Raw genomic sequence first — 24,259 nt, 5'->3', positions numbered from 1 at the left:
TTCCTTTCTATAACACGTAATACATTCCATCGAATCGTCATTATTTCCTAGATCAATTTATACAAAAACTAGAGAATCCAGTTTTTCTTATTATTTTTCTTCATTTTTATTTTCTTTTTTTTTTTTTTTTATCATTGAAATATAAACGTATTTGTTGATATTATATCCAAGAATTTGTTCATTATATATATATATATATATATATAAATTAAATTTTATAAATATTTCTAATTAAAAATTGTAATATTAATATTTATTAAAAATTGTTATATAATATTTATTAAAAATTGTTATATAATAAATATATATTATAGAATAAATTATTTTTTCAAAATAATTATATTATTATTAATAATTATATTATATTTTATTAATAATTATATTTATATTTTATATTTAATTAATAATTATATTTATATTAATATTTTATTAATAATTATATTTATATTTTATATTTTATTAATAATTATATTTTATTAATAATTATATTTATATTTTATTAATAATTATATTTATAATTTATTAATAATTATATTATATATTAATAATAATTATATTATTACGTACATAATTATGTACATAATACGTATGTAATAATAATTATTTATTATTGGAATAATATTATATATGGAAAACTTGTTTGGAAAACTTGGAAAACTTTGGAAAACAAATCTCAGCAAATGATGTTAATTTTCCAATATAAAAGAAAAAAGAAAAAGTAAAAAAAGAAAATGAAAAATTTTGTTTGAAAGATTCAACCCCTTTTCATGGTAAATGTAATACCATACTAATGAACAAGCAATATTCCTTTCAAAGGACATCCCAAGGAGAAATTCTCGAAGGACGTCATTACCACCTACGCATTCATTCTCAAGACTATCGTGAAAAATAAATAGAACTTTTCTGGAAACTGAAGGAAGATCGTATAAAAAAAAACACACACCCACACACAGAAAAAGAAAGAAAGAAAGAAAGAATGAAAGAAAAGGGGAGATAAAAATCTTCCTTCCTAGGAGAATTTCCAAGGACCATTAAGGATATTGCCTATCCTTCTTCTTTTCCAAGAAATTTCCTTTTTCTTACGTAAGTACATTGACTTTCTAACAAACGATTTCTACTACGACATTTTATTTTAAAATGCTGATCTTTTGTTACAACTTAAAATATAACAAAAAAGAAATAGAAATAAAAATCCATTCGAATATTGATCATATAATAATAATAATAATTGCAAAAGTTATTAATAATTTGAATAATAGTAATAACACAAAATTTGAAATAACATTTTCAATACCATTTAATTCATATACTCTACTATATATATATATTTATATTTATATTATTATGTTATATTGTTAATGTTATAATATATTTAATAGAATTTAGCAAAATAAAAAAATTAACTTTTATTTTTATTAATATAATTAAATTAAATTAATATAATAAAATGAAATAAAATATAAAATAATTCAAATACAAATAATTTAAATAAATATACAAATAATTAAAATGCAAATAATTCATATAATAAAATTAATAAATTAAAAATAATTAATACAATAAAATATAAATCAATTTATATTATTTTTATAAATTTATATAATTATTAAATTATATAATTTAAATTAAATATAAATTTATAATCTATCACACATAAATTATTCTATTAAAATATAATAGTACTTATATATATATATATATATTATTAGTTAGTACAAGTTTCTTAACTGGTTAAAATAAAATTTGTCTATCTCCCCTAATCGTTGGAATGTTGTTCGTAGTTATTATACGTCGACTCCTTTTTAAATGTAATTAATTTAATAGAGACGAATTGAGAAACGTATATTATTAAGATGACCCTTTGTAATACAAGTTAGATAGGCGGCATTCAACGATGTCATATACACTCAATGGGGGGGTTCGTAGAAAATCAAAGAAATTGCGATCGACAAAATGGAAGATTGAAAAGAAAGAAGAAGAAGAAGAAGAAAAAGAAGAGGAAGAGATATGAAGAAAGAAAAAAAAACCTTAACTGAATCGGTGGGAATCAAGTTGAGTTCAATTAGTGTTGCTATCGTATCAAGGCCAGAAAAGTATATATAGTAATAGTTTAAATGATTTAAAGCTTTTATCTAAACTAAACACTAACTAAATAATCCACTTTTCGAATTTAAACCCTTTAACTTTCACCTAACTTACTGTATCTGTATAATCACTAATTGCTTCAATGATAAACCTATTCAAAAACAGTGAGTCATTTGATTTACTTTTCTAGTCAATTGAATGATTCTAAATTTAAAATATAATCTTGAAGATTAATTATTATACTTATCTTCAAATTGAAACCCTTGTAACTTTCACCTAACTTACTACTGTATCTGTATAATCACTTTAATGATAAACCTATTCAAAAACAGTGCGTCATTTTATTTACTTTTCTAGTCAATTGAATGATTCCAAATTTGAAATATAATCTTAAAGATTAATTATATATATATATATATATATAGTAACAATATACACTTACATATACAGCAAGCTGCAAGTAATCTTGTAGCATCTTCTGGTGGTGTACAGTCAGGGAAGAAAGGTTTCAAAACGTAAATGCTGAAGGTCAATGCAACGATAGCTTGACTGCAAGGACGTACTATCATACATTCAATCCATAGTCTGACAAATGCCATGAATGGTCCAAACGTTGTCATAATATATGCATAATCAGCTCCAGATTTTCTGATCATGCAACCTAATTCAGCATAACAGTAGGCACCTATCTGTAACAAGAAAAAATATAAACAAGAAATTTAATTAATTTATTAACGTACAGATCTTACTTTATATAATTCTCATTTAAAATTAATTGATAAATGCTTACCATAGAAAAGATTCCTGAAGCAGTCCATACCAGAAGGCTAGCATTGACACTTCCGGTATGTTTTAATACACCAGTTGGACTGACAAATATGCCAGAACCAATGATTGAACCAACGATCACGGTGACACCATTGAGAAGTGACATTTTTGCTTCGAGTTTAATTTCATCCCCTCCGGTCTCATTATTGGTTGGTACAGGATCGTATGGACCCTTTTCGGCATCTTTGATGCTTCCCGACTTCGACATGTTTACTGTAATAACAAATACAATTATTTATTTATTTCTTTTTTTTTTTTACAATCAAGAACAACCTTTTTCATACAATTGTTTCAATAAAACACAACAAGATATATATATGTCTATGTTTCGAATGAACATTCATACTTTACATGAAATAACGACTCTTTTGAATAATGCATTACTCTCATGGGAAATGAACTGAAGTAAATGGTATTCACCAATAACCATGGACTGTTATCTACGAGCTTTTATTTCCATTCGTCCTTGTGTATCTCCCATCAAATTAACCCTTTCAGTGATACATATTTTTAATGAAAATGTTTCGTTGAAATGGAATAATTTATTAATAATAAATTATATTTAATAATTTATAATTTTAATTTTACAGTAATATTAAGAGACATGTATATGCGTCGATAGACCACTCTGATAATTTTTACCAAACGCATATATGCGTCAATAGCACTCTAAGGGTTAATTACTATCAACCATTACTACTACTGTAAATAAAAAAAAAATAAAAAATAGAAAGCAAAAAAAAAAAAAAAGGTAAAAAAAATGTTACAACTTTTCTATATAAAATAAAAAAAGAAACACGAGTTACGGTGGTAACATACGAGAATTTCAACCAATCAAATCATTGATCTAACGTACACGCCTTCTTATGAGTTAACGAACTCAAAATTTAAATTTATTTACGAGAAACCTGTTCTTCACTGTAATTATAAAACTCAACACACAAACCACCTTCTCAAACATAGATTAACTAGATAATATTGTATATGTATACATATATTTAAATTACACACATGCGTCATACGTGAATGTTATAAATACCGTTCTCGTTCGATTACGTGAAACAATGAAAAAAAAAAATGAAAAAAAAAAAAAAAAAAGAATCAACTAATCGAAGTCTACCTTGATTTCATGAAAGAGAAGGTAATGTTATACGCTATCTGTATATGTGTATATGTATATATGTATTATATTACGATAGATGTAATTTTTTATTTTTTTTTTTTTACTTAAATAAATTACACGTATAAAGATATGTCTATGTAGATATAGAAATTACATTGATTTTACTACGTGAAATGTTACATTGCAATCATACACTAATTATATATTGATTCATTAATTATATTACAAGTTAACGTTGAATAATAATCGTGAATTGTACTGTGAAAGTTTTAATGATAGGATAAACACATGACTTTGATTCATAGTATGTTGATACTACGTTTCACTACGAAAATTATTTCGATATTTTATTTTTTTTTGTTTTTTTTTTTTATAGATTTCTTATCTTTTTTTTCAATTTTAATAACTCTTTTCTTATTTAAAATATATATTATATAAATATTATAAATTTATATATTATATAATAACATATTTATATTTTATAATAATATATAATTATATATATATATATATATATATATATAATAATATAATATAATATATATTATATATAATAATAATAATAATAATAATGTAGAGAAATCAATTGTTCTGTATCCGGCTAAGGATATCTAATTCCCCCGTGTTGCCGACACTACTTGAGATATAAAAGATATTCTTTGTTCTCGCAAATGATTGCTTATTACAATTACAATTACCATTACAATTACAAGTACAATTTACAAGTACAATTACAATAATGCTTTGCAATCTCTCGCACTCACTCACTACTCACTCGTTACTATTTACTCGCTATTCTCGCTCGAAATACTCGCTCGAAATACTCGCTCGAAATACTCGCTCGAATCACTCGCTCGAATCACTCGCTCGAATCACTCGCTCGAATCACTCGCTCTCGTCGCTCGGTTCTCTCCACGCTACTCTCGGAAAAACCAACCCCTGACGCGTGACCGTCCTCCTATCCTTATGAGGTTTCTCCCCCACCCCTGCATCTTCAAAACGCTCTCGAACTTTTGGACCCATACCCCGGCTTACACACATAACATCTCAGACATTTGGACCCACACCGACTTACACACACAACCTCTTCGATTTTCAATACTCCCCACAATAATATATTATATAAAATTGAGATAGAAGAGTAGAAATGGCGCTGAAGGGGGAACCGGTGCCCCAACTGTGTGCATATATGAGAAGGCTGGCCAGGAAAATGGGTCAGGAAAATGGGTCAGGAAAATGGGTCAGGAAAATGGGCCAGGAAAATGGGCCAAGATAGGGGGAAGGGGGAACGAGAAGATAGAGTGTCAGTGGAACAATTAGACATATAAGGAAATAGATGTAAGGAATATGAAGTATATATATGTTATAGTTTTATATAGTCTATATAGTTATGTTGTTTATGTTGTTTATGTTGTTTATGTTGTCTTATAGTGTTTTTTATATTGTTAATATTAATATCTAATATTATATTAGGGTATAATTAGAATTAAGTATATTGTCAAGGGGAACGAACATGTAGGGGGGAGCCTTCGGGGTAAACACCCTAAACGGGTATACCTGAAAAATAAACTTCTTCCTCTTCTTCTATATTATATAAAATTATATATTTATTATTATACTAATTAAATTAATATATTATAATATTCTATATATATATATTATTATTATATATAAAATAAAATAAAAATAATATTTTTGTTTTGTCTTTATAATACATTAATAATATATTTATAATTATTTTATACATAAAATAATTGTATAATTATTATTTATATATAATTGAAATTTATTTTTTTTTATTTTTTTTATATTATTATTTTCTATTAAAATATAAATTTAGTATTGTAACAGAGATGATTTTATTATTATTATTTAAATATATAATATGTTTATGTAATATACAATTATTATAAACGTCATCTAATTAAAAATATATTTTTATTGCACACTTTGAACTTGACATCGTTAACCATATGTTTTTACAAAATAAAATGATACTTTTTCACCTGTATACTTATTATAAATCGATAAATCTATTTTGATCGAGTTAAAAATAACATAACAAGAATTTACACATCAAGTATTTTGAGGAAAAAAAAAAAAATACATGTGTTGTATTTTATAATTAACGATTCGTTAAATTATTCGCACATTTATTCTTTGGTCAAGTTATTAAAACTAAAAAAAAATCAAATAAAAATTAGAAAATTATTGTATAATAAATAAATATAAATATTTAAATTATCGATTAGATTAATTGACCGAACTATATTTTTCTTTTTTTATTTTGTATTTTATTAAACACACACACACACACACATCGAGAACATAAATCTTTCAGAAATACGTTGATAATTTATCGATCGAATGAAAATGTAAATAAAAATTGTAAAACAAGTATTTAATACGAACAAACATGTCTATGTAGAAGTAAATCGTAAATTAAAGAATTTATCATCGTACGTGTAGAAGAAAATGTGTTTATAACAAAATTTCGTTAAAAAATAAAATTATTCTTTAAATACAATACTTAACCGGTTGACTTTCAACACAAGACTGAAAGATAGATAAATAGATTTGTGTTATTGAATATACGTAAATACACTTGTGTATGTGTACGTAACTTGTTTACATATATATATATATATATATATATATATATATATATATATATATATATATATATATATGTGAAATAAAGCTGGCAAAACAGCTGATTCGAATGGAATAATAAACATAAATAAGGAAGAATACGTTAGTCTCCTAATAAACACGTGCAATGTATACACATGTGTATGTATGTGTGTGTGTTTTCTTATCAAAGGTGTTAGAAGTATAACACAAAGTTCTTATTTTTAAATTGTATTTTATAAATAAAATCATTCTAATGAATATCATTTGTTAATTATGTTATAAACATTGAATTTGTATTAACAGATATATGTATGAATGTGTATTATATGCGTATATGTGTATGTTAATGTTAACTTACCAAATGTACCATAAGTATAAATAATTCTAGCACAATTTTCACTTTGTAATAAAACCATTCCAGTGAACTACTAATTTTGACTTTTCTTACTGTATCTAATTAATTTTCTAATTTTCTAATGTTTTTTTTTTTTTAGATATTTATATATATATATATATATATATATATATATATATATATATATATAAATAAATAAATTAATTTGAAGAAGAAGATTGAAGAAGTCGTGTCAGCTGTTTGTTATTCAGAATCCAAGTAGCATATTAAAACGTTTGAAAATGAGACAGAAGTAATAAGAGAAAAATCTCAAACGAGAAAAGAAATGGTAAAAAGAAGTAAAAGAAGGAGAAGATGAAGAAGAAGAAGAAGAAGAAGAAGAAGAAGAAAATAAGGATAAACGAGAGAAAATGTCTGTGTGTAAATAGTAGTAGTAGTAGTAGTAGTAGTAGTAGTAGTGTGAATTGAAAACGTTATTGAAAGGAAACGAGAAAGAATGATTGCAAGTAGCATGTCTTTTGTAATCACACTGTCTCATTCTTTCTTGTTCATTTAAATCGTATATACAGATGATGTCTTCTTAAACTTCTTATTTTTTAATATATATATATGTATACACGTATATATGTACACGTATGTATCAAATCGTAGACGTCACATCAAGCATCGATAATTTAAAAAAAAAAAAAAATAAATAAAAAGAAGAATAATTATCATTCAATACTTTTTATATGAAGAATACTATAAATAGTATATTTATTATATAATTAATTATATAATAAATTATATAATAAATATACTATTATTATTTATATATAGATAATATGAATTAAATAAATATATTATATTATTAAATTATATTATTAAATTAATTATATTATATTAATTAAAATATTATTATATTTTATAATTATATCAAAAAATATACTATTATTATTTACATATATATTATAACTATAAATAATTTTATATATATATATATATATATTTGGAATAAATATTATTATTATATTATATGTGTATTGCATAAGTATTTAATTATATTAAATAAAAAATATTAATTATAAATTATTAAATACAAAATTAAATATTTAAAAAAAATAAGAAAATACAAATATAAATTTATATATAATCATATATATATATAATTAATTTTATATAGACCTCTTTATATAAATTATTTATAAAAAAAGATATATATATATTGTAAATTGTAATTGTATAATATAAATATACATATAAATATAATTGTATAATTTAATATAAAATGTAAAATATATATTGTAAAATATTTGTATTGTTTATTTAAACCATTCAATTATAAATTCTCCAAAACAGATAATATACATATATATATATATATATACATACAATATATATTCGTGTATTAAAATGAATCAGTATTAGTGATAAAATGAATTATGTGTTACGTTACAATTTGTTGCAAATATACGATAAATTTGATAACAGAATAAAAGAGGGATTTATATTTGTTTTGTTGTTTTTTTTTTATTTTTTATTTCAATATCCTACTTTCACACACGATTCACACTCGAATGAAATTTATTAACGTCCGTATCTAAATATAGCAAATAATAATAAATTTATTCATAATAGATAAAAAAAAAAGAAATATCGATTAATCATGAATAGTAGAAAATATTACAGTAAGAATTATTTTACAAAAGAACTTTTGTCATGGGAAAAAAAACTAGTTTCAAGTTCCCTAATTCGTAGTCCCAATGCGTAAGCCTGAACCACGTATGGCTTCTTTGAATCTCTTTCTCTCCCTCTTGTTTAGAAACTATGTTAGTGTATATATATGTGTGTGTGTATCATATATATATACTTCCCTATTATATCTTATTTACAATAGCACTTAAAGATTTTGGTAGCGTGTGAAAATGTCATTTGTACATGTACACGTTAATACTACATCTATCTATGTATTTGTATTTATATATGTATTTATGCACTTATATGTGTGTATGTAACTGTATATTAGTTAATACGTATGTGTAACACGTATTATATATATATATCTATATACGAGTATATATATAATATATATACATAGTATAGATTTTTCAATGTATGAGTGTAACATAACCTATAAAACCCTTCGTCGAACGACCTTTACGATCGATTTTTCATTGTATACAACTTACGCGTCCATGACTCTTTTTTTTTATTTTTTACTATTACTACTACTACTACTACTATTATTATTTTCTTACTATGTTGCACAATTTCATTTACTATAACCACGTGCTTTTTAACAAACTAATAAAAGATAAAATAATAAAAATGATATTACTTATCTTTTAATATGAGAGATAAATAATATAGGAATATTATGTATGGATTATTATTACGAAATAATTATCTACGAAATTATAAGATATATTTGTAAAGAGATAAGCATCGATTAATAAAATATGTAAATAATTCAATAAATTATTATGAGTAAACATGTCAGATGATATAAACCATGTTTTATTCTTTTTTTTGTAAATATTTGTATGTAATATCGTAAAATTATATGCTCTACAAATAAACACAAAATACAATGTTACAAATTTGAAGATACGAAATATAAGTTTATCTGTATTTTAATTATTTCAAAAATATCTATTACGAAATGGTAAACGAGATAAATTAGATAAAAATAAGGAAATATATATTTTATCTAATTGTAATGATAATGACAAATCATTTCAAATAATTGTGTCCATAATTATAAAAGTGGTCTTGAAGTAAGTCATGTATTTTTTGTTTCGAGATTACGAAATCTCGAAATCTCGATTTCGTAAATAAAATTAGAAAATATTTGATAACACGTGTGATACAGTTGATTTAGAAATTATTTAAAAAAAGGGAAAACTGGAAATTAATGTCATTTCTACACATGCATATTTTTATATTTTAATTAAAAACCAATTGATTTATATAAAAAAAAAACGATTGTTGACTAACAAGATAGGATTATAATAATATTAATTTAAAACTAAACATTTGTTAAAAATTGTATTCGTTTGAATTTAAAATTTGATGTTAGAAATCGACATTACATTACTTTTCGGTTCACTTAATGTGTGTTAAATTGATCAAAGAAAAAAAAAAAATAGAAAAAAAAAATATGTTTTTTAATGTATTAAATCTTTCGGTATGTTTGTACAAAAAAAAAAAAAATGGGTGTTTCAGATTATAATCATGGATGAAACACACGAACGGGTCATACGAAACTCCCTTCAAATGTTACATCACTTTTATTGATCTTAGGCTAACATCAGCGCCAACGACCCACGTACGACATGAACTGTACTTAAGGTAACTCACGAAAAGAGCAAAGACACATTGTCATCGATCTGTTTGTGAAAAGAATGATGTATGATACTTCAAAAATAATTTGATTTGTCGAATTTTGAAAACAAAAAAAAAACAAGGGATTACATTTACGTATAAACAAATCTATCAAACTATCTGTAATCATTCGTATCAGATATACTTCAGTTTTACGTTTAATTTATATCGATTGAAATCAAATGATTGTTGTTATTTTTTGTATAAATAATTTTAGGCTTAAAAAAAAAACAAACAGAAGAAAAATGAAAACTGTACATTTTGGAGTAACGGTAAGATACTTTTTGTTCATCTCACGTTACGAAATGTGACAAATATATATATATAAGAAGATCGAATTAAAGTAAGACACCTGTTATGTATATAAATGAGATGATAATGGAAATAATCGAATTGTAAATGAAGAATGGTATTAAAAATAAATTTTAGTATTATTTCAATTTGGTTATTATATATATATATATAGTCGTCAATTATTATAGACAAATATTACAGTAACCTAATTAATCTAAATTAAATAAATTATAATATATTATAAATAAACCTAAATTAAATTAAATGAAATATATTATAAATAAACCTAAATAAAATAAAATTAAATTAAATATGTTTTATTACAGTGACCTAATTAGTCGAAATTAAATAAATTATAATATATTATAAATAAACCTAAATAAAATAAAATAAAATATATTTTATTACAGTGACCTAATTAATCTAAATTAAATAAATTATATATATATATATGTTATTATATATAAACCTAAATTGAAATAAAATAAAATAAAATAAAAAAGTGTGTGTGTGTATATATAAATTATCTCAACGAACTAAATAATTTGAAATAATTTGAAATAATTTGATGACAATTATTTTCCTATTGTAATTTAAATAATTTGTTAAATACGAAGATAAGTAATTTTTTAATATATTTAAATATTATTTCCATTACCATTTTCATGTTCATTTTTTTTGATCCCCTTCTTAATTAAAAATCTGTTTTTTTTTGTCTCGTATAAAAAAAAAAAAGGAATACCAACAGAAGAACGTGATATTCTCTAGACATTTAAGTGAACACGAGGAGGCCAGTTTTCCATCATTGAGTGTAGTGAAACAGAAGTGGCGTGGCGGACAAGAAAATCAATAGGCCACGTGGGTCGCCGACCGGATTTTCTCAACCAGCTTTTCTTAACGAGAAACATCAACCCTCCTGATTTTTTATTTTATTAACAATTATTAAGAAAAAAAATATCCTTCCCAAAAAATAAGACAAAGTAAAATGTAACTAAAATAGAAAAAAAATAATTCATACAAGTACACGCATTAGATTGAACAATAACATTTGTATTATTTTATTGTTAATAAAATTGATACATTTTTTCTAAAAAAAAAAAAAAAATGGGACAACTTAATGAGACCTAAACGCAATTATAAAAAAATAAAAAATAGCAAAATTAATTTGTGTAATAAATTAATGTTAGTATTAGTGTTAATATTATACGAATTCTAATGAGACCCAAATGCAATTGTAAACAAAAATAAATAGTAAAGTTAATTTATGTAATAAATATATAATTGTTAATATTATACAAATTCTAATGAGACCCAAACACAATTGTAAAAAAAATAAAAAAATAAAAAGTACAGTTAATTTATGTAATAAATATAATTGTTAATATTATACAAATTCTAATGAGACCCAAATGCAATTGTAAACAAAAATAAATAGTAAAGTTAATTTATGTAATAAATATATAATTGTTAATATTATACAAATTCTAATGAGACCCAAACACAATTGAAAAAAATAAAAAAATAAAAAGTACAGTTAAATTGTGTAATAAATATAACTGTTAATATTACACATATAATGTGTAATAAAAATATTGTAATAAACTGTATGAATATACAAGACAAAAAAAAAAATAATATGTCAATCATATTATTGAAGATAATTCACATGTGCAATAATTTATATATTTTTAAATACATAAAAGAAAACATTTGATCATAATATTTCAATTGTATAATTAATGTATCTCTAATTAGTATTTTGTACAGATGTGTAAGCATGATTAAATGTACATATAAAAATGTGTTTAATGTTTGAGTACTCAAATTCATCTTTTTATTACACAAAAAATGTGCTACCAAATAATATGAAATTTTTGTTATTTGTTGGTTTATCAAAAAATGAATGAATTATTAATTGAATTATTAACAAGTACTTAAACCTTAATCACGTGTTTGTCGTATTTTTATAATAATGTAAAATTAACATTAGATTTATGGATGTTTTGTTGAATATATTTTTATGACTTACAAACATTTTGATGACTTTAAATGAAGGATTGAAAATAGATAGTAGGAATTAATATTTAAATATATTGCATAACATAATTAAAAAACAACAGATATATTTTAATAAAATAATTTAATAATAATTTTTAATTTAAATTAAAATAATTTAATAATAATTTAATTTAATAATTGTTATAATTGTTAGAATAATTGTTAAATTTAATTTAATTTTTTTTTTAATTATTTCAATTATTTTAATTATTATAATTAAAATTAAAATTAAATAATAATACTAATAATAATAATTTAATTTAATAATTGTTATAATTGTTATAATAATTGTTAAATTTAATTTAATTTTTTTTTAAATTATTTTAATTTTAATTTAAATTAAAATAATTTAATAATAATTTAATTTAAATTAAAAAAATATAATTAAAGTTTTAAATACATGTGTATATATTAAAAAAAAAACATTTGAAATGACACAAATTGTTTTAGTTCGTAAATCTAGTGTTAAACGTTACAAAATTATTCTCTATTATATTAAAAAAAAAAAAAAAATAGATTTCATTTATCTAAACGAATAATAATTTACGACTATTACAACTGTGTATAAAAAAAAAAAAAAAATATTCTCTTGACTTGCATGAAACAAGATTTAACCGATAAGCAATAAATTTAAATCTGACAATCAGTACAAAAAAAAATCTACAAAGAGAAAGGTAAAGAAATAAAGAATGAAAGAGAACGAGAAAGGAAACGAGAAAGACCAAAAAAAAGGAATCCAAAAAAAAAATAAGACAAAGAAACTTAACTTTCATTTTAACTTGATCACTTCGATACCCCCCCCCCAAAAAAAATAAAAAAAAAAAAAATAAAAAAAACAGAACACACATCTGGGAAAGGTGGCACAACCAATGCTGCCGTATTTAGAGCTCTACTTATCCAATTTTAACAAACATGAGTGAAAATAATCGATACTGAACAAAATTAGTAACATCAATGAATCATATTAACTCGATTAAATTTAATTACGATGATATTTTCATTCAAGAATCTCACTGTAAAAACAAAAATCAAAGAATGAGTAAGAATACGATAACGTAATCATAGTTCGCACGCATGAAAGTTGCACGCACGTTAAAATAAAAATTCAAATACTTCGAGTAATTAAATTTACGAGATAAAAAAAAATTAAAGTAAACCAAAAAAATATATTTACTATGGTCATTCACATGTAACTAATTAAACACAGTTATTTATTTTAACCCTTTGAGTGCTGAATACCTTTACCTAAAATGTTTTCTAGGAATGAAATAATTTATTAATAATAAATTATAATATAAATAATAAATTAAATATAATATAAAAATAATAAATTAAATATAATATAAATTATAATATAAAAATAATAAATTATAATATAATTAATAATATATATAATAATTTATTATTAATAAATTATATTTAATAATTCAAGTGTTTTTGTTTCTCTCTCTCTCTCTATAAATATAATATAATATAATTTAATTAATATAAAGATTATTTTTAATTTTTTTATTTAATATTAATATTAAGTCATTAAAATATTATATTATATATATATATATATATATTATATATTTTATTTATAATTATTTATTATTATATTTAATTCCATAAACAATTATTTGACAATAATATTAACAAACACATAAATGTCTCGAAGAACCACCACCCTATAGTAATTTTGACCAAACGTTTATATGCGTCCATAGCACTCAAAGGGTTTAATATAATGCGACACATTTGCAATCATACCAAATTTATCACAGAAACAATAAAGGAAAATATGATCAAACAAAAATACAAAATCAATTCTTCGACGAACATAATCGTCCTATCACGATTCGTATCCTAAATATTGTACATTGATAAATAAAAAAAAAAATAAATAAATAAATATAAAAACTTACGAATAATTAAAATCCTAGGAACAATTCCACGATGATCCCGTTTAGTAATCGTCTAAACCTTTACTCTCGATGGGGGGGGGTTGATTTGATGATCCTAAATATTTCGATATCCTTGATGAAGTATCATAGTTCACAAAACACTCAAAAATAAAATAAAATAAAATAAAATAAAATAAAAATAAATTAAAATGTATATCGATATACACGTTTATTACAAGAATTCTAACGTCGTGTGAAAATAAATCAATGAATGAAATGTTGAATGTTGTTAGATTGAAATTTCGTTTAAAAAGCAAGAAGAAATAAAAAAAAAACAGAATTGGATTTTAAAAGGTAGACGCGAAAAAATGCAATAACAACAATAACAACAATAACAATAACAATAACAACAATAACAATAACAACACGAGTAAGAAAATATGAGAAGAAACAGGAAGCAGTTATGCGCGGCACGGTGGTCGAGCTCTGAGTGATCCGTCGTCTTCGGGTTTCTCCTCGAACGAGGTTGCTGCCGTTGCCATTGCCGTTCTGCGTTTAGGTATTACCCTCACTTTCCTATGTGACACTAAAGCGTCCTGTGCGCATGTGTGTAGTATTATACATTTATAATACTATACACACATATATAACACATGACGACACTTTCGAACTTGAAATAAATGTGAGAAATACGAGAGAACCTACGAACCTACCCTGTTGTTTTTTTTTTTTTTCATCCTTTTCCCCCTCACCCCTTTTCTTTCTTTCTTTCTTTCTATTTCACTAATCGTAAATCTTAATTTACGGGGGATGAATATTATAGGTTGATAATATTGCTTGGATAGAATGTTCAAGACATTGTTTATAGTAATTGTAAATGTTATATTGTGTGTATGTGTGTGTGTATGTGTGGATTGATCTAATGTAGTAAGAAAAAATATAATAGATCAATGTTTGGAAGATAATTTAATTGGAAGATAATTTTATAACAAAATATATATTTTTATATTATAATATTAATTTATAATTATTTATTATTAATATTATTATTATTATTATATTAATATTATATTTATAATATTGTAAATTATATTTATATATTTATTAGATAATTATAAATATTAATTTACTTATTATAATATTATTATATTATACTACTTTTTATATCTATATATTATATAATTATATTATAATTATTTTATAATATATTATATTTATTATATTCTACAATATATAAATATATTTTTTATTTTTATAATATTAATATACTTATATTTTAATATCTTAATATATATAAATTGTCACGTCACGTTGTTTGTCCGCAATGGACTCCTAAACTACTGAACCAATTTTAATCAAATTTTGCACACTGTATGCAGTTTCATTCAACTTGAAAGATAGAATAGTTTATATCTCAATTTATAATCGCAATATTATTTGTTTATTAACAAAGAGTCATGATTATCTCTGTTAGTTCGATAAGATTCTAACAGATGACGGTATAAGGTAATTCATTGACTTAAATACATATATATATATATATAATATACATTTCATTACAATTTTTTTTTATTTTTTTTTTTTTAATCTATTGTTTACATTACTTTGATCAGATTTATTGAAACATAACGTATCCTGAAACAATGATATAATCAATGATCTATAACGGTAGGTGAATAGAAAAAAAGAAAAAAAGATATCCAAGAGACGTTCATTGAAAGAACATTCGCATAAATTATGAATTATTATTGTTATTAAAAGTTTCGAACACGATTGAAGGAATCGAATTGTCGAGATAAGTGATACGATTGATTTATACATAATCAGTTTCGACCAATACATACTACGATCGATTATGGTAAACAATATTAGACCCCAATACATATATAATTGACTTTAATAAGTTCACGCGTCAATCAACACATTTGGTTATTAATAGGGATATTTTGACGTAATTCTTGATTCGAACGTAATTTTATTTATTGTTTAATTAATAACTATAAATCAAAAATATTCAATTATATCAAAATAAAAATTTTATTTTGTCAATTTTATAATTAATTAATTAATAACTTATTATAATTATTGAATACACATTTTGTATTTAGATAATTTTCAATTCAAAAATAATCGAAATAAATTGGAAATAATTTTTTATTTATTGTTTAATTAATAACTACAAAATCAAAAATATTCAATTATATCAAAACAAAAATTTTATTTTTTGTCAATTTTATAATTAATTAATTAATAACATATTATAATTATTGAATACACATTTTGTATTTAGATAATTTTCAATTCAAAAAATAATCTAAACAAATTCGAAATAATTTTTTATTTATTGTTTAATTAATAACTACAAAATCAAAAATATTAAATTATATCAAAACAATAATTTTATTTTGTCAATTTTATAATTAATTAATTAATAACTTATTATAATAATTAAATACACATTTTGAATTTAGATAATTTTAATTAAAAAAAAAAATAATAATAATCTAAATAATTCGTTTAAATAAATTTCGAAATAATTTTGTTATATTTTATTTTTAAGTATTTTAAAAATTTATTATTGATTAGTAGATTTGTCATATGTGATCCTAATTTTTTTTTTTTTTGTTGATCTATAAATTTAATTCGATATATTATTGAATATGTATGAAAAAAAAAAAGGAATTAACGTATAATAAATATTTCAAATTAAAAACTGAAAAAAATGTCAAACGTGTAAATTGTTTCATTAATTACCTTTGTATAAGTATATCACGTTTTCTAAGAAGAGTTATTCTCTTTCCCATTTCCTTTTACAACTTCGTGACATCGTTAAAAAATCTGAGGAAAAAGAAAAAAAAAATCAGAAAAAAAAAAAAAGAAGAAAAAAACAACATTTTACTCCAAGTTTCCTTTATCGTCAGTTCTACTTGGATTTTTAGTTAAAAGGAGGTGGGAAGGGGGGAAATAATCAGAAAACACGTCATTGAGTTTACGCACGGTACTTTCTGACAATCATAATCAATGAAATACATTAAATGTGTATCCAACACACACACACATATATGTAACATATATATGCATATAATATCATTTAATTAGTATGCATATTCTTCTTAAAATTTAAAACAATAAAATAACAGATAATTAATTTTTTTTTAAACAAAATGTATAATTGTATAATTCCCTTTGTTCTATTTGTCATATTAAAAAAAAAGAAAAAAAAAGAAAATATTTAAATAATTTTAAAAATATATCTAACAATTTCATAATTTATATATATATATATATATATATATATATATATATATATATATATATATATATATATATAAATAAATTATTATAATATTATAATAATTTATAATATTTATTTTAAATATTATAACATTTGTTCTATAGTTTTTTATATTTTATATTAATTTTTATATTAATTTTTATATTAATTTTTATATTTAATATTTTACATTTTACATTATAAAAATAATTAATTATAAATAAAATAATGTTACCTTATCTTACGTTATTAAAATTGTTAATTGCAATAAAATTTGTATATTTTTGAAAAAAATAAAATAAATAATAATAAAAAAAAAATACATTTTATTTGCAATAATTGTTAAAAGAAATAATGTTTAGAAGATCGTCGAATAATAAAAGATGCAAAAACGTACACACCTGGAAACAGGGTCCCTTTTGAGTAGTTCTATTGGTTAAAAGTGAAAAGAGGGTCATGATATAAAAGAGCATGTAATAATACACACACACACACACACACATACATATGAAAAAGAAACAAATAAAAAAAAAAGAGAGAGAGAGAGAGAGAGAGAGAGAGGGAGAGAGGAACGTAGACATCAGTTTTCTTCCCTTCTCAAAATCTTTCTCTACAACCTGGCCAGGTGTACGGTTTCTTCTATACAAATCTAACAGAAAGGACTGATGAAATAATCCTGACAAGTTTTAAAAACGAGTCCTTCGAAACTTCGTCCTTCGTACTATAAAAATTCGTATATACAAATTTTGTTATTGCAAGAAAAAAAAAAAAAAATATTAAAATTTCATTAAAAATTTTTGTACTTTGACTTAAAAAAAAAAATTTTCAAACTATGGAAAAAGAAATAAATAAATATTAATTAAATATTTACAAAATGAAAAAAAAAAAAAAAAAATTGTAGCACAAAATTTGTTCGTGAAATAAATTAATCGAGATATTGAAGTAATTAAAAAAAAAAAAGAAAAAATTATATAAACGTATGATTATAAAAATAACAAATTGTATAATAATACTAATGTGTGTTTGTAAAAATGATCTATTTCAAAATTATTCAAATAAACTCGTAAAAAAAAGATTATGTAATTATATATTTTGAAATGTTCTGTCTCAATATACGGGAACATTGATAGATGAATAGATATTACCCATGATAGACCAGTTGAGGTTTCACTTGCAACACACATCACTGGGCTTATGTTAGACGTAATCGGAATATCCCCTTTTCTTTGATTATATATATACGGGTATGATATATTCACGAATAAAAAATAAAAAATAATTAATACGATCTTTTATTAAAGATATTTCATTTTTGTCATAAAATTAGATAATTATTCAACATTGTAAAAAAAATTCTATGCATCAATGAACACATAATAAAATTGTAAATTAAATCTTTTTTTTAAAATTATGGTTATATATATATAAAGATACTTGGTTTTTAACTATTAACGAGTATATGAGTATATTATAAATAAATAAAATAATTATTATGGAAAATAATGAGACGTAATGTTATTCAACATTGTAAAAAAATTCTATACATCAGTGAACACATAATAAAATTGTAAATTAAATCTTTTTCTAAAAATAATGATTAAATAAAGATACTTGGTGTTTAACTATCAACGAGTATATGAGTATATTATAAATAAATAAAATAATTATTTATGGAAAATAATAGGACGTAATGTTATTCAACATTGTAAAAAATTACATACATCAGTGAACACATAATAATATTGTAAATTAAATCTTTTTTTAAAATAATGATTATATATATATATATATATATATAATAAAGATACTTGGTTTTGAACTATTATTATGGAATTAATGAATTATTATGGAATTAATGAATTATTATGGAATTAATGAATTATTATGGAAAATAATGAAACGTAATGTCAATTAGATAAATTATGACATTTTCTTTTATCTATTTTTATGACATCAAATCGATCATCTTAAAAATAGCATTATTGTTCATTGGTAATTACGATAATGAATATACTTTTGTCATATCATTCAATCTAATATGCACATGGATTTTATTGAAATAAAAAAAAAAAAAAAAAAAATTGAATAAAAAATCTTTGTCAACAATTTTATCGATCAAATTATTGGAATATTTTTACTTTTTTGTTTATTCATTTTTAAATTCATTACGTCAATGATAAAAAAATAACATGTTTTTAATATTTCATTGAGATTACTTGGAACAAATTTTGTACGCGTAGAAAAATTTGGGTCAAATTGTAAATTATTTATAAATAAATAAAGAATAAGAATAAGAGAGAGAGAGAGAGAGAACAAGAGAAAAAGAGAAAGAGAGAAAGAGAGAGAGAAAGAGAGAAAGAGAGAGAGAGAGAGAGAGAGAGAGTGAAAATACGTTGGTAACCCAGGATATTAGATAATTAGTAACATTTCAATCATTTGTCGGCCATTCAACTATCGTCATCCGAGGTCAAGGCGTTACACATATACATATATATATCTTATACTATAATATAATAAGATAACTTCCAAAAAAATTATTCTCACACATATTCATGAAAAAAAATATCTTGAATTAATTACGTTAACGAAACATCGACATTTTTTTTTTTGACCTATATTTTGTAATAATCAATTATAGAAAGTATCACGAAATAAAAAAACCAACGACTTATATAAAAATGAAATATCATTACTAAATAAAAAAATAAATAAATAAATAAAAAAAAAAACAAAAAAAAATAGCAAAACAATAAATATTTAAACTTTAAACATAGTCAATAATTATTAATTAGAATAATATATGTTTGATTTTGCTTTAATTAATATTATTAATTAATATTTGCATTTATATAATTTAGAATATTATATTATATATATATATATATATATATATATATATATATATTTTATTGTTGTTGTATATATATATATATATATACATACAACGTTAATAATTATTAATTAATATATGTATTATTTAATTTAGAATCTATATATATATACCTATATATAATATTTATTTTGCGTTATTAATATTATTAATAAAATATTATTAAAAAAATATATAGATAATAATATAGTAATATATAGTAATATAGATATAGATAATAATATAGTAATATAGTAATATAATAATATAGATATAAATAATAATATAGTAATATAGATATAGTTTAACTAAATACTGATAAATCACTGTTAACAATTATTTGAAAGTTTATATAATGTTATTTCAATTTATTTATATTTCTTAGTTTTAAATATTAGTAATTTTAATATGTAACACAGCCTATGTACAAGTAACTATATTTACCTCTTGTAGAATTTACTATGTATTAATCTTGTTATTACTATGTAAATTATTTTTTTCTGCTATAATAAATAAATAAATAGATAAATAAATAATTATAAATAAAATTGTAATGTAAATTCGGAAATATATATATATACATATATACATATAGATACACGTGAAAAGCTTTACGTAATAGAAGTAAATGTTTCACATACATACCTAATAGCAAGAAACAGAGAATAATCATGCAAGATGTTTGCTTTTGTTACGTGTAGAATATCTATCTGTGTGTTAGTGACGTCACGAAATCAATACCAGACGCGGAGGCTGGGTCCATCCTACGTCACCGATGACATAACTGCAAATAGGAGTGGGATGTATTCTGAAATATAGATAACACGTTGTCCTGAATTACGTTTATACTCTCACTCACTCTCTCATTCACTCTTTCTCTCTAATTTTCTTTCTCTTTCTTTTTATATTGAAATTTTCTTCTACGTTTATTTTTTAAATTTCAAACATCAAAACAATAATTATATATATATATATATATATATATATATATATATATATATATATATATATATATATATATTATTTATATTATTTTATCATATTTGTTTGTTAATTTATTATCAATTCATAATTAACGTATGCATACAAATTCCCTAATTAACTTTCTCTTTTTTATTTAAACATTGCAATAGATATTATTTATAAATTTCTTTTTTTTATCTATAAAATCCACATTTTATAGTTTGATCTTTATTTTTTAAGTGTAATACAAACGACGATAATAATGATGATATTGTGTAAAGTCATATTGCAATTCTCAGTAATGGATTAAATTCGTATCTATGTGTATACATATATATATATGTTAATACTGTTAATACTGAGTATACTGATATATACACATAGATAAAAGGAAATTCATAATTTTGCAATATGAATAGGTGAATACTTTGTGTGACACTTATCATCTATGAAGGAAATTCAGTCTAGCATCTCGTATGGAGAGTTAATTGATAATTATCATTCATCTATCTAATCTGTAACCATTTGGAATACGTTAGTATCGAAGCTTTAAGTATTCTTGACGTATATACCACATACTTTAAATTTTATGAAAAAAACAAACAAAAAACAAAAAAAAAACAAAAAGAGAGAGTAAGAAAAAAATATTTCTTTTAATTTTTTTTTATCAATTATTCTTCAACACGTTCAATGACACGTCAGTCATCGATGACTGACATTGAACTTCCAGTTCAGGCCACGTCAGTCATCAATGACTGACATTTAACTTCCAGTTCAGGCCACGTCAGTCATTGATGACTGACATTAAACTTCCAGTTCAGGCCACGTCAGTCATTTATGACTGACATTTAACTTCCAGTTAAGGCCACGTCAGGCATTTGTGCCTGACGTTCAAATTTCGTTTTACCATACGTGGCCTGACGAAAATTTTCGTAAAAATTCGTATGGCGCTCAACATGTTAAAATAATTGTTTAATTATAAACATTGATTATTGGGATATCTAGTACTTGAATACGCTATCTGGTGACTAAATTCCAAATTAGAGTAAATAGGTCGAATTGCTACGTCATCACACCCCTGCCAGAAATCCCAATAACCACACACACACACACACACACGTGAAAGTAAAGAATTATATTAGATACTTGGATTTTGATGTGTTTGTACTTTCGAATATATGAAAGAAATAAGAAGGAAAAGATATAAAAAAAAAAAAAGAGTTAGAAAAATATTGTTAGCTTTGGTTGTAAACTTTAAAAAAAAAACAGTCATTTTTCTTATATGTACAACTTGTTAATGACATATTACAAAGGATAAAATCGTAGAATATAATGTTCCTGGTTTATTACGAGATATACACAATAAAAATATATAGTTTCCTTTACGAGAACATACCAATCATTCAATTGAAAGCTAAGATTATGTTCGCTCGTTTACTCATCATAACTGGTAATTACTCTTTACGTAGTTTGCACATAAATCCAAGAATATTTGAATAAGATATGATAACGTTTAGAGATGTTTTTTTTTTTTTTCAAAAAAATATATCTATTCATATATTATATAAATAAAATGATTGAGAAAGATCTTACCTAAATTTTCAATCACCAACCCCATTGCATATTTCATTCATCTATTTTTTTCTTTCATTCTTCTTTCCATCTTCTTTCTTCTGTTTTAGCAGGTACTTAACGCCATGACAGTACAATACTATCAAAAAATACAGTATTTTGAATATTCTTTGATTATATATATATATAACGTCAGTCACTGGTGACTGACACGGTTTGAATTAAAAAATCGAAAAAAAATGTCTTGTGAGATTATATAGTATTTCTTTTAAATGAAACCACCGCTCGTCCGATAATTTCTGCATAGCCCAAATGTACCATCGGATGATATAATGTTAATTAAAGCACACACACATATTTATACAATAAAAATTAAATATGACTATTTATAATTCTATTATACATTTTAACTATACTATATATATACTATTAAAGAATACTGTATTCTTTGATGGTATTGTACCATCATTGCATTACGTACCTACTACCGCCCACTAGTGATCCCGGTGTTAACTACGATGATTTCTTTTACACGAACAGTGGTATTGCGATGTTTTTTTTTATTATTTTATACTACTTGGTATAACACCACGTGCTGTCAGTGATGCACGTGGATATGACACTTTTCCCACGCATGCGCACTGCATAATCCTCAGTAATGTATGCACTTCACTCATATATGGAGTATCGTTAAACTCACTTGACAGTTGAAATATAGGAAAAAAATTATAAAAAGAGAACATTTTTAAAAGAAATAACATATTTACACTGCAATTCAATGCATTATATAACACTACACGATGCACCACTTTCACTTTAACCAAAAACCGCGGGAAACGTCTGACAAGGACCTCTTACGCGTACGTACTGTCGAACATAAGCATGCGCCGAGCTACGCGCATGCTCTAGGAATCATACGCATGCGCCGGGAGCCATACGCATGCGCCGAGAACCA

General features: G+C 22.6%; 1 protein-coding gene and 1 long non-coding RNA gene across 3 annotated transcripts in view; both read right to left on the bottom strand.

The window, feature by feature from the left end:
• Positions 1-15,190, bottom strand: part of LOC107066340 (Y+L amino acid transporter 2) — a 32,186-nt gene extending 16,996 nt beyond the window's left edge. Inside the window, exons 1-3 of one of the 2 annotated variants that reach the window (XM_015320880.2) lie at positions 14,648-15,190; positions 2,876-3,126; positions 2,528-2,774 (exon numbers count right to left, since the gene is read on the bottom strand). In XM_015320880.2, coding sequence (XP_015176366.1) covers positions 2,528-2,774; positions 2,876-3,121 — 493 coding nt within the window. In that variant the 5' untranslated portion in view covers positions 3,122-3,126; positions 14,648-15,190. The remainder of the gene's footprint in view (positions 1-2,527; positions 2,775-2,875; positions 3,127-14,647) is intronic. The other variant, XM_089175348.1, reaches the window with a different exon arrangement.
• A 5,955-nt stretch (positions 15,191-21,145) lies between these two features.
• LOC107066339 (uncharacterized) lies at positions 21,146-24,136 on the bottom strand. Its single transcript, XR_016177567.1, has 4 exons — positions 23,786-24,136; positions 23,326-23,443; positions 21,415-21,577; positions 21,146-21,272 (listed from the first exon to the last, which is right to left on the bottom strand). It is a non-coding gene; the product is annotated as an uncharacterized LOC107066339 (long non-coding RNA).
• Positions 24,137-24,259: the final 123 nt, after the last annotated feature.

Source organism: Polistes dominula, unplaced genomic scaffold (genome assembly GCF_049000335.1).
Source record: "Polistes dominula isolate Pdom_NZ unplaced genomic scaffold, Pdom_raw_medaka contig_82, whole genome shotgun sequence".
NCBI classification, from domain to species: domain Eukaryota; kingdom Metazoa; phylum Arthropoda; class Insecta; order Hymenoptera; family Vespidae; genus Polistes; species Polistes dominula.
Note: the sequence above shows the minus strand (reverse complement) of the source record. Positions and strands in the feature narration are given on the sequence as shown.